Source organism: Leptopilina heterotoma, unplaced genomic scaffold (assembly GCF_015476425.1).
Source record: "Leptopilina heterotoma isolate Lh14 unplaced genomic scaffold, ASM1547642v1 Lhet_352, whole genome shotgun sequence".
Lineage (NCBI taxonomy): Eukaryota > Metazoa > Arthropoda > Insecta > Hymenoptera > Figitidae > Leptopilina > Leptopilina heterotoma.
Window position 1 is genome coordinate 766,843 of NW_025111034.1, and position 13,064 is coordinate 779,906.

The following is a 13,064-nucleotide window of genomic DNA, read 5'->3' on the forward strand; positions in this document are numbered from 1 at the left end:
CTAAAAAGTATTGAAAACTGGGTTTTTCCAGTACGTGATTTTATCCTGAGAAAAAGGATAAAATGTACGTTGGTCAACCGATGTGTTTTATGGTTTTACCTCCAAAGAGGGTCTACTTGAGAATTGAAAGACAGTTTTTTATGACATCTTTGGGGTTATCTCTCTTAGTTATGGTTGACAATTGTGTTTGAGTTTTAAGGGTATATTGTCTTCAGAGTGACAATACACAAACTCATATTGCTGGAAATGTGTTTAAACCTTACTATTTTTTGTAGCGATATTTTCAAAGACATATTGTGTCTGCGAAACATATGTATTTCATCTTTTGTTATATTTCGGCTATTGATAGAGAGATATTTGAAGAATACAATATTTTAGGAACATATTTACTAAATCGAACGCAGAAAGTTCTTCTCAATCTATGGACAGGATATTATTTTAAATATAAAATTAATATTATATTTTCCCGCGACTTTTAATCGCATTTCGATTAATATCGAATCACGATTCGAGCGAGATAATAGTCGCTCGTTACAGTTCCCGACCTCCAACGCCGTTAAATTAAAATAAATATAAAAATAGAGATAAGGGATTGGCGCGCAGGGGGGCGAAGCCCCCCTAGTATTGGTATATATATATATAAAAATAAATATATTGTTCAAGGGTTCGTATTGTTTGTGGTAATCCTTCGTAGGGTCTAATACAGGTCTAATATATATATAATATATATTGGCCTCAGAATCAATCTACGAGTGCGAAAAGGACACTCACGCTTAGGGCCTACCACCTAAATATAAGAACGAATATTTTTTTTAATTTAAAAATCATATCGTAGATTATTTTCCTTGGGACACGTTCTACGTGTCTTCAACGAAAATTAAATTAAAAAATCTTTATAATTCACTGGTGAATTCACTCACTATATGTGAGTGAATATAAAGTTAAATAAGTGAATTATTAGTGAATACTTCGTGAATTAGTAAATAGTGATTTAGTGAATAGTAAGTATTAGTGAATATAATTAGTGATAGTGAATAGTAAATAATAATAGAATTACATTAAAGTACTACTACACTTTAGAAGGCTCTTAAAAGACCAAATTTAAAAAAAAAATTTCTTAGGTCTTTTATTATAAATATTTAAAAAACTTTTTTGTCTTTATTAGTACATATTTGGAGAATAAAAATAATGGTTTGTTGTTAATTTTTTTTAATATCATAATCTGCTGACAGCATTCAGATCGAAACTCCAAAAAGTTAGTTGTCCAATTGCGGACAGTTTATCTCAAGATTGACAAATCGGAAACAAAAAATCCAAATTGCTTTTTAAAGAGGAAGGTGTCTTGCATAGAAATCTACCACCAATAATGAAAAATCAACTAAAATAAAAAAATAGCAGATGTTTCAATAATTTGTTTAAAAATACACTATGTTTTTCAGTATTTTTCTAGTCTGCAAAAATGTTTTTTTTTAATTTTTTGACCATTTTCTGGTAAATTCTCACACAGGACATGCTAACAAACAAAACGAGTTATCATTTATTAAAATCGGTTCAGTAGATTCAGAGATAAACTGTCCGCAATTTGAGAAAACATTATTTTGAAAAAAACGCGTTTAAACTTATATGTATCGTTAGAGGCCATCCATAAATTACCTAAAATTCTATTGCAAATTAAAACTTCTCCATTTTTTTATGTCAGACACTGTTACATACATTAGCACCAATGTTTCTACTGGTCGTAACAAAAATCTGGACCCCACAATCCCCTTAAAGACTTACTTAATTTATCAATGACTTTTTACATTAATTGAATATTTTTTGAAAAATTTACTTTTATTTTTTACAATTGGTTATAAATGCTGTAGGAGGCGTTTTCTGAAGTCATAAGGAGTTAAAAAATGCAATAAAAAAATTAAATTTTTTTGAATTCTAAAGTGTAGTAGTACCTTAAGATACTGTTTTCTAAATTTTTTTAATAATTAAATAATTAATTGAGTTGTATTTTGTTTTTGATGTTAATTATTAATAAAGTTAAAAAATTTAGTATAATTTTTTTTATGTTTATTAATAAATTTAAAATTTTGCTAAAATTTGGAAATCGTCTGTAATTGGATAAAAGGCAAAATTAGAAATTGGTTATATTGGATAAAAGGAAAAATTGGAAATTGGTTCTATTGGATAAAAACAAAGCTAGAAATTGTTTAAATTGGATGAAAGAAAAAATTGGAAATTGGTTATATTGGATAAAAGGCAAAATTAGAAGTTGGTTATATTGGATAAAAGGCACAATTAGAAATTGGTTATATTGGATAAAAGGCAAAATTAGAAGTTAGTTATATTGGATAAAAGGAAAAATTGGAAATTGGTTATATTGGATAAAAACAAAGCTGGAAATTGGTTAAATTGGATAACAGGAAAAATTGGAAATTGGTTATATTGGATAAAAACAAAGCTGGAAATTGGTTTAATTGGATAAAAGGAAAAATTGTAAATTATTTATATTGGATAAAAACAAAGCTGGAAGTTGGTTAAATTGGAGAAAAGAAAAAATTGTAAATTGGTTAAATATTGGATAAGAGACAAAATTGGAAATTAGTTAAATCGGATGAAAGACAAAATTGGACATTCATTATATTTGATAGAAAAAAAAATTTGAAAGTTTTGAATAAGAAGAGAATTGTAAATTTGTTGTTATTTTCTATAAGAGGCAAAATTTGGTAACATTGGATAAAATGAAATTTTAAAATTTATAATTAAATGTATAAAACTTGATGTTAAAATTCTATTGTAATATTACTATTTTTTAAATTATAATAATAATTCCTTGATATAAGTAAATTTTATAAAATAAAAGAACAATATCTAACAAAGGAGAAACTGTTAATTCGACTACTCATGATATTGTATTGTTGTCACTGAAGGAGCAATCCTAAATAATGATCATATGTATGAATTTCAAAAGCTATTGGGAAGACAATCAAATTTTTTTTATAATATGCAAAATACTTTGTGTTTACTAACAATTGATTTGATAGTTCCAATCAAGAAAAGTAAGCAGCACATTCAAATACTTTTTAGTGGATCTTATAAATCTGGTCATTGGATTTGTACTTATTATGATGGAATAAGCCTTTCCATTTTTGATAGTCTTAATAAAAAATGTTTAAATCATGATCAAAGAGATTATTTAATTAGATTATATCCTTTTGAACCACCAGTAGTTTTCACAACTGTTGATCAACAACGGGGTACTAAATCAGAAATAGTAAATTTATCAATAAAAAATAGTAAACTATAAAAAATATTTCAAAAAATACACATTAACAGATAATATGAGAGCTTTACCACAAGAAACGGAATTTGTAGATTTTTTACTTAAAGTTGTCCCTTCAACTACTTCATAAGTAGCATGTAAGTCTAATTCATGTAAGTCTAATAATTCCTCTTTTCGTGCCTTTCTGCTCTCCTTAGTCTCAAAAGTACTACGCCTATTCGACTAATCTACGGTAACCTGGAGCGCGCTCCGTTCATCACCAGTACAGCGAGGACGTCGAATTTTCTCTTAAAACTTTTTCAGCCTATTTATGAATACCTTAACTAACAATTTATGCAATAAAGAAAAAATCGATTTTTCAGACGTCTAATGTGGTTTCCCCCCTTAATAATCTCTCGCCTATCATTGATTTTTCAATGATAGAATTTTTTTCAGAATGCTATTTCCTAATAGCTGCTGCATTTTAAAATCAATTATAATTTATAAATTTATAAATAATTTATTATTTATTTAAGAAACATAACGGGACATGCCCTTTCGTACAAAAGTATAACTCCTAAATCTAATATAAGCAATGAATTTATTTTACTTAAATCTAGGTTGACACTTTATTGTGTGTGAACAATCTCAGTTTCTAGTAAACATTATGTTACGCAATGCCGCTGTGAATCTTTGTAACATTATATCATCAAAGAAATTTATTTCACTAGAAATCAAATTAGCTCCTCTAGTGATTCGATTAATTAATGAATTATTACCATAGTTTGTTCTACGAAATGCCACTAAGAATAAGGTGTAACGTCTAGTAAACAATTCTAGGAACGGATAAATTTACAATAGATAGAAGTGAAGAGTGTATTGAGTGTATTGTCATACACGAAAAATTTTTTTCACGAAAGGTTCCCGAACTGCACCTGAACGGTGGACTTGAGAAAAAGTTGAGTTCTACTCCTACCTGTTCGATTAATGAATAACCGCATGACTTTATAATGGAGGGAGGAACTTTATCTGAAGTTTTTTACACTCACTTCTTAATTTAGAAAATTGTATGTAATTGAATTGACTTTTATTTTTAATATAATTCAAGTGAGCGGTTTTTTAGAATAAACAAGATGTTTTAGTTCATTAGTGAACCAGAGTGGGAATTTCGATGAATTGACATATATTTCAATAGTATGCAGTTTTCAAAAATATTATACAAAAGATCATAAAAAGCAGTAACATCATTATCAACATTCTCATCAGAGAATAATAAATTCCAATTAGTAGAATTCAATAGGGTAACAATACCATCAATATTAGCATTTTTAAAATCATATACCATATTAAAATTTTGCAAATAATCAGAATTAATGAGTAGTGAAGGATAATAATTATCTAATGGCAATATACTATCATTTAACAATTCAAATGTAAAATAATCACTATTGCATATGTGACGCGATATGGAGAAAGGGATCTAAGAAGCCGAGCAATATCAACCAGCTGGTAAGAGTCACCCCCACTATATCGAAGTCTGCCTCCTTCCAAGCGTCACACACATTAGACTCTCGCATGGAAGGTGAGAGACTTCGATATGGTGGGGGTGACTCTCAACAGACGGTTGATATTGCTCGGCTTCTTAGGTTCTTATATCGAAAAAAATCAGGGCTTTTTAGCATAGAGTGGTCTATACCTTTAGCGCATGGGCGCTTCCTTACGGCGAAAGAACGAATTTGTACGATTGCAGCAAGAGCTCGCCTTATTTTAGTAAGGAGCCTTGCTGCAATCGTACGAGTTCGTTCTTTCGCCGCAAGGAAGCGCCCATGCGCTAAAGCTACAGACCACTCCATGCTACAAAGCCCTGATTTTTTTCTCCGTGCACGGATACTCAAATACGTATTCCACAGCTTGTTCGTAAAAGGTGACAAAAGAGGAGTTTGAAGATATGACAACTTATTACGCCATATACTTCGGTACTAAGGTTGGGTGAGACTTAGGTCAGGAAGCCGAACCTCCGCGTAGTCTCTGCTCGTAATTTCACGAATCTTTGTCTGTCAGTGGGAAAAAATGCATGTTTCTAGACAAAATTCTGCACACAAGTAAAAATCTTAACGGATTTTAAAGTTTATTTTTAAATCTTCAGGAAGGTTTGCGCTATAAGCCTTGACTGACACTTTTTTTAATTATTTACAACATAACCTAAAAAATCATTTAAATCCTATTCAAATTCATTCTACAATGATTAACTACATCTACAAATGTATATAGGGAGTTTTAGTAGGTCACTTATGTTCATTTTTATGTCGCCTAGGCGTCATGAAAAAGCTAAAAAAGATCCCTATATATATTTGTAGATGTAGTTAATCATTGTAAGATAAATTTGAATAGTAAAATCCGTTACGATTTGACTTGTCAGAAGAATTTTGTCCAGAAGCTTTTATTTTTCCCACTGTGAGACGGGGTCGGAGCCGGAAGCTATATCGTTGCAATTCCACAGTAAAAACAAAGTCTTAAATTTAATGGTGGCTAGTTTTAATTTTTGACTTATCTTAAGCTATCAACTTTATTTAATCATATAAACTAACTGAAAATTAAAGTTAGTTGTACTCTTACTTAAATAAAACTCAGTTTGTAATTTATTTGTAATACACCGGACTTAATTTGAGATCCAATGGTATTAATAAAAAGTTAGATGAAATTAACTTCTAATAAGGTACGCTAACAGCTGACTGTAAGTCTGGCGAGGCTAAAAAAGTTGATTGTGACGTCACAAGGGACGCAATTTCGATGGGTTAGTGGAAAAAAAGGACACCTCGAATTATGTTTGAAAAAGAGGACACCTCGCATTTTAGTTGAAGAAAAGGACACGTCGAAAATATTCATTTTACATCAACTTTCGTTTGGAGATACTTTGTGTAATGTAATTGTTTTTCGAGTTTTTGTAATAGAAGATTTAAGAACATATTATCTTCATAGTTTTTTTAGCATAAAATATCATAAATCAATTACTTTACACATATTATCGTCAAACAAAAATGCATTTAAAATTAATATTTTCGAGGTGTCCTTTTCTTCAACTAAAAAGCGAGGTGTTCTCTTCTTGAACTAAAATTCGAGGTGTCCTTTTTTCCACTAACCCAGCGATTTGCAAACGTGAAAAGTCTGAATAGCGCGTCGCGTCGCCGGTTTACTTTTGACTCGTGTTTTATTAATAATATATAAGTCCATAAATTATATTTATAATTGGTGAATCTTAGACAGAAAGTTTAGTTTTATTAGTATGTTAATATTTTAATTCGATTATAAACAAGTTTATAAACATTTTATAATTTTAATTTCACCTAATATATATGTGCATTAGCATTTAATTTTTTATCTTAAAGAGAGAAATTTCCACTGATAGTTTTAATAATTGTTGTTTGTTATAAGAAATTAAATGTGACATATGTTTATTTTAATAAAATTCAAGAATATGAACATACACTGTAAAAACAAAGTCTTTATTTAAGGCGGTGTCAAAGTCGATTGGATTTTTGCATTGAGCTTTAATGGAAAAATCGCATCGACTTTGACACCGCCTTTAAGCTCGAAATTTGTCTTTTTTCAAGGTGTAAACGGAAGACTCCCCAATTGATACAAGTAAGGTGTTAAATAAACTAAAAATCAACTGTAAGCTTGTAAGAAGGCTGAAATTTAGCTAGATGGTTTGGCTAAATTTTAGCCTTCTTACTAGCTTACAGTTGAATTTCAGTTCATTTAACACCTTACTTGTATCAATTGGGGAGTATTCTTTTTAAACTTCTAATCATTACTGACATTCAGCCAACATGGTCTACTTCCGTTTAAACCTTGAAAAAAGACAAATTTCGGGCTTAAAGGAAGACTTTGTTTTTACAGTGTCGGTTAAGGGAGCGTTCACCATTGATGTCACTCAATTTTTCGGGATTTTTGACCCGCCCCCCTCCCCCTGTCATGCAATTTCACATGTAAAAATACATTGTGTTACACAGAAAAAAAGTCTTAAATCTGTGAAGGACTAATTTTAAAATCAGGCTTAATTTTAGTCTGTAACGATATTTTAGCCTCATAATTAACTTAAGAGTATTTTTAACACGCCTTAATCTTAAAGCAATACATATTTATGACTTATTTTTATATGTAAGTTTTAAATTTAGTCTCAGCGAGACTAGTAGAAACTTTAAAAAGTCAACAGATAAAATAAAGCCGAAATGTAGACTAGTTTTTAGTCCCCTAGCGTCTATAGTCCTCTGGAAAGGGAGACGCGCTTGGGCGTGATAGTTAAAAAGCAGCCAAATTAACCAGGCCTTCTTTATGTGTAAAACTCTGACAAGAATTATGTACATATCTTCTTCTAAACGTTTTTTATTTAGAGAATATAGTTAATAACTATAATTTTATATGCAATAGAAAAATAAATTTGAACTGTATTATTTACTACTTTTAAGTATTTAAGAAAGCTTTATATTAGTCACTATTTTGACTTGCAGAGTAAATTGAAGTTTAAAAGGAAACTACTTTTTTAACCCACATGTACAAAAATGGCGCTTTTAGATAGCTGACGACAGGGAGTAAAGTCACTAATTTGTTCAACCGTATGAAAATGGCGACCATTTTCTCCCATGTGCAAAAGTAACAGCTGATCCCATGCATTATTTTTGCCCAGGGGAGAAAACGGCTGCCATTTTCATACAAGTCGAAAAAGTGAATGACTTTTACTCCCTGTCGTCTGCTATCTGAAATCGCCACTTTTGTGCATTAGGAATAAAAAATATCGTAAGTAACATGGGAATAAAGGCAGCCAACTTGTTTACGATGATTTTTGTGACACTCGTTCCGGTCTCGGGGCGCCGTAAACAAATGGCTGCCTTTAAGTCGGTTCTAGAATGAGCACGGTTGTTCGTGTTTGCTATCGTGAACGTGTACGTGCTCCATGCTAAACTATATGGAACGCGTACACGTTCACGACAGCAAACACAAACGACTGTGCTCATTGTAGAACCGACTTTATACCCTTTATACCCTTGTTGCTTAATATACTATTAAGTCCACTTTTTGGCTATCGGCTATTTTTAAGACTACATAGCGACTTCATTCAAGCCTGAGTACCGATTTTTTTAAGACTCTTTTTACAAACTAATTTTAAGTCTAGAATGACTACTTTTTGTTACATCTTAAAATTAGCTCGTTTGTAGACTTTATCCAAGACTTTTTTTTCTGTGCACGTTTAGTAGAGACCCGTCCCCTCCTTCCTCCTTTTTCCACGATAGTCTCTGGACCCATCCTTTCTACGACAACCCGTGTTATTGCTAGAAATTATGCGCCCCTACAATCCGTGCGTACTGGAACACCAGGTAAAAAACTTGTGATAAGATTTTCCGTTTCCGCCTGCTCACATGGGGAACTTTCTCTGAATTTGTAAAATCCATTTATTCTTGCTGTTTGGTTGACTTTTAGTGAAAAACCCCGCCACCACGACAAGGTCTCCCCGATATATCCAAAATGTGCATGATGTTCGTCAGTGGACAATCATCGGCGGGAATTATTATTATTTTATTATTATTATTAAATAAATATTATTAATAAATATTAATTAATTAAAGCAGCCCAAGCAGCACGTAAAAGTATTGTAACATTACTGTAATTTTGTAATTATAGTAATATTAGTCCATCTCTAAGTACTATTACATTTTATGTAACCATGTTATATTGTAATATTACTGCAGTGTTACCTGTAATATTACCTTTAGGCGTAAAGTGCAATATTACCTTAATATTAAGTGCTATTTGAGAATAAAAATCAAGATTTCAAAGAGTTAAATTAAATCTTTAGTATTAAAATATGAAATTAAGTTTTAAATAAATTATAAAATAATTATAGGGTAGTCGAGAGAGGGCGTACAAAGTGTGCACAATATTGGGGTCCGGAACCTGGAGATGAAGTTTCAGCAGGTGGTTTTACTGTGACCACTTTGGAAGTGGACACGAATCCAGATTACACAGTATCGAAACTCTTACTCGCCAATAACAAGGTTTTTCATTTTGATCTATTAAATAAAATTAAATAAATACTTAAATCAACGATCACTACAAGTTAAGGTAGTAATATAATTAAAAGAAAAACGATTGTTTCATTAGATTTCAACAGCATATTTATTTTATTAAAATAAGAGAGTTAATATTATAAAGTAAAAATTTTTAAATTTTATGAATTCCAAAATCATACTTACACTAATTTTATAATGCTCGCTTTAAATCAGTGCCTGATTGGTAGGGTGGCGCTTTTCTCAATAAATTTCTTCCGCAATAGATGTTTTTCCCAATGGTCCAAATATTTTTTTTCCAATGGAAAATTTGACATTTAGTATCAAAATTTAAAGCAAATAAATACATACACTGGAAACTCAGAAGAGCGATATTCCGAAGAACGAAGCAGATATAGGCGTGGCGCGATAAGAGTCGGAGGGGAAGAAACGGACGAGTTCAGAAACTGAAATCTGCAAGCAGAAGCGCCTATTTTAAAAAAGGTTCGTGATGTTCACGTCGTGTGTGCTTTTAGTGATGTACGTCTAACCGATAAATGATCAACATCCTTCAAATGTTCTCGGTTGAAACAAACTTCAAGGAAATGATATTTTTGATTTTTCTTTGTTTTTGTTCGGCTCGTTTCGTTCGACAAAAATCGATTCTTGATGACAGTAAATTATATTATAAATGAAGGGTGGCATGATAAAAGGGGGAAAATAATTATAATTTTATGATTTTACAGAAAACGAAAATACATTTAAAAATTTCCCTGACCATTTAAGAAGAAGTATAATAAAACTGTTTCGAAATATTATTGCGCTTTACCAGTGGAAATACAATTTATGAAGATAAATATTAGTAAGACTACATATTATTGAGAAAAATAAGTAAAAGTGGACCATTTTGGGGTTACGTCAAATGCGCATATTTTCTTATAAAATTAATTTTTAAATAAATATATAGTTTAATGATAAACTGACAAATTTGTTTTTTAATATTGAATTGACAAATTGATTTAAGGAGTTAAACCACTCTAGAGCGTCAAAAAGAGCTTCTAATTTCAACATTTTTTTTTAAGAAAAGTTTAAAAGTAATGAAAAATATGTTTACATATCTCTATTAGGTACACTTTAAAGAGAAAAAAAAATACTTTATAAATTTTTTTTTGTTTAAAAACAGCAGATGTACATGCACGTGATGGAAATCCTTTGTAAAAAGAATTCATTCGCGGCCGGAAAGGTTTTTGTTATAATTTTCATCCTAGAACAGAAAACAAATTTTTTTCTCTACCCAGTAAAAAAAAACTAATTCAAATGAATTGAAACGAATTAACATTTTTGGTAGGCTCCAATTCGTATTTGTCACAAAGCGGGATTCACTCAAGCTCTTTGTATATTCAATTGAATTTAATTCAATATGTACCAATTTGTCCAAACGAATTCGCATTCGAAAGAAATGGCCAAGAAATGCATTGAATTCGTGCTAACGAATTGAAAAAAAAATTAAAGGCTCAAAACTTGTCCAGTGAATTGGTACGGATAGAAGGTTCGGAAGTTCAATACAGTTTCACGAATTCAGGAAAATTGCATCATGGCTCCAATTCGTATTTGTCACAAAGCGGGATTCACGAAAGCTCTTTGTGAATTCTTTTTAATTCATTTCAATTAGTTTTCGTTTACTGGGTAGCTATTGAAATGTAAAAATAGAAAAAAATTTGTTTTTTGTTCTAGGATCAAAATTGTACCAAAAACCTTTCCGGCCGCGAAGGATTTCTTTTTACAAAGAGTTTCCATCACGTACATGTACATCTGCAGTTTTTAAACAAAAAAAATTTATAAAGTATATTTTTTTCTCTTTAAAGTGTACCTGATTGAGATATGTAAACATATTTCTCATTACTTTTAAACTTTTCTTTAAAAAAAATTTTGAAATTAGAACCTCTTTTTGACGCTCTAGAGTGGTTTAACCCCTTAAAAAAAGTCTGCTTTAAAAAAGTTGTTTGTTTTTAAGAAAATTGTTAACCACTTCGGCGGCATGGCGTTCCAATTGGCGTTCCATGAGTAAGTGGCAGAAGCGTCAAAAAGTGCGAAAATGGCGTTCCTATTTAAACTTGATTTCTAAACTCTGTTAACAAATTAAGTTTACCAAACCAAATGTTTTTAAATATTTGAGATTATGAATCTTAAATTGATTTTGAAAAATTGAAATACACGGAGAGACCCACATTCGTAAAAATTACTAAAAATGGTTGCAATGACCGGAAATAAGGAGACTTTTAGCATAATGTGCTACAGAATTAGATAAATTTACAAAAGAAATAGATAAATTTGCTACATTGAAATAGCAAGTTTTAATATTTTGTGTAAGAGTTGTAAATTTAGCAAAAATTGATTATAGTTTTCTCTAATTTAATTAGACAAAATCTGACAAATGAAAACATTTTCCACTAAAACCTACGATCCACTGTAGTAATTTTTGGTGAGCAAGTGTGGCTAGCGAGTGCAGTCATATGGTGCCTGCATTTCTATTGGTTGCTAACTTCGTCAATCTCCATAATTGAGCCGATGCTATCCGATCATTGACAGTGACTATGTTTCGCGTATGTAAAATAAATTTGGATATTATCTACAATAATTAAATATAAAGTGAAACGTAGGTCGTTCGTTATCTCAGAAATTGACCATTATAAATTGATAAATTTTGCATTTATTCCTGTCCCAAGGACTATGTCTTATAATAAGTTGTTAAAAGTAAACTTCTTTCTCGTAAGTGCTGTAAATTTTCATCATTCAATATATAAGGAAACAAAGATGTATACTTTCAGCGAAATTTGTCGTCGTGCGTGCAGTTGTGTATTAGTGTATTAATTAACCGCGTCTATACATATAAGTGAAATAAACATGTGTGTGTCTTCAAATATTTATCCAACAAATATATAAGTGTGTGTGTGTCTGTGTATGTAAAAATCCTTCCAGTTTACCTCCGTTAGTCAAGAATTGACGGGAAACCGGCGACAAAAATCCGTATTTTTTCTTTCACTCTTTCTTTCTGCATTTACAAACGACTATAGTAATTTTACGTACACAATGCTTCTGAGTTTACTACAGTTGTTTGGAACTATTGGACGAAATAGTAAGAAACTTTGCTAATTTGGTGAACATTTGTCGGGATTAGTGACTTAGTGTAGAAAATAGTAAAAAATACAAAAAGTCCCCTTATTTCCGGTGGTTGCAATGTGAAAATAGTAAATTCTAGTGTGATTTTATACAAAAATTAGTAATCTCGGTCTCTCCGTGTAGGCGGATCCAGTAATGTGAACTATTTTTGATAAATATTGGAAAAGCATTCGTAAAAAATATTAAAAATTGGCTACATTAAAACCTTTATAAAACCATTTAACACCTCCAAAAAATAATTTTTTCTTGTCCTATTCACTTTCATTTATCTCAAATAATAAGAATATTTAATTTTGGCAACTTTAACTTGACTATACAGACTTTTGAAATCAAGTTCAAGTAGAAACGCCATTTTCACACTTTTGCCGCTTCTGCCACTTACTCATGGAACGCCAATTAGAACGCCATGCCGCCGAAGTGGTTTTAAATGTTTACTTTTGAAAGTAAGCAGTACTGAAATTTTCAAATGCAAACTACAAACAGGAATATTTAAAAATTAACAGAAGAACAATATTTAAGTTGTTCAAAATTCGATAAAGAATAAAACTATTTCTAAATATAGACATAAAATTTTTCAGCGAAATTTA

At 30.7% G+C, this 13,064-nt stretch overlaps 1 protein-coding gene across 3 annotated transcripts in view; it reads left to right on the plus strand.

Moving 5' to 3' along the window:
* LOC122505304 (tyrosine-protein phosphatase non-receptor type 9) overlaps positions 1-13,064 on the plus strand; it is a 514,941-nt gene that overhangs the window by 395,958 nt on the left and 105,919 nt on the right. For all 3 annotated transcript variants that reach the window (XM_043616814.1, XM_043616815.1, XM_043616816.1), the window contains one exon: positions 9,156-9,306. In XM_043616814.1, coding sequence (XP_043472749.1) covers positions 9,156-9,306 — 151 coding nt within the window. The remainder of the gene's footprint in view (positions 1-9,155; positions 9,307-13,064) is intronic.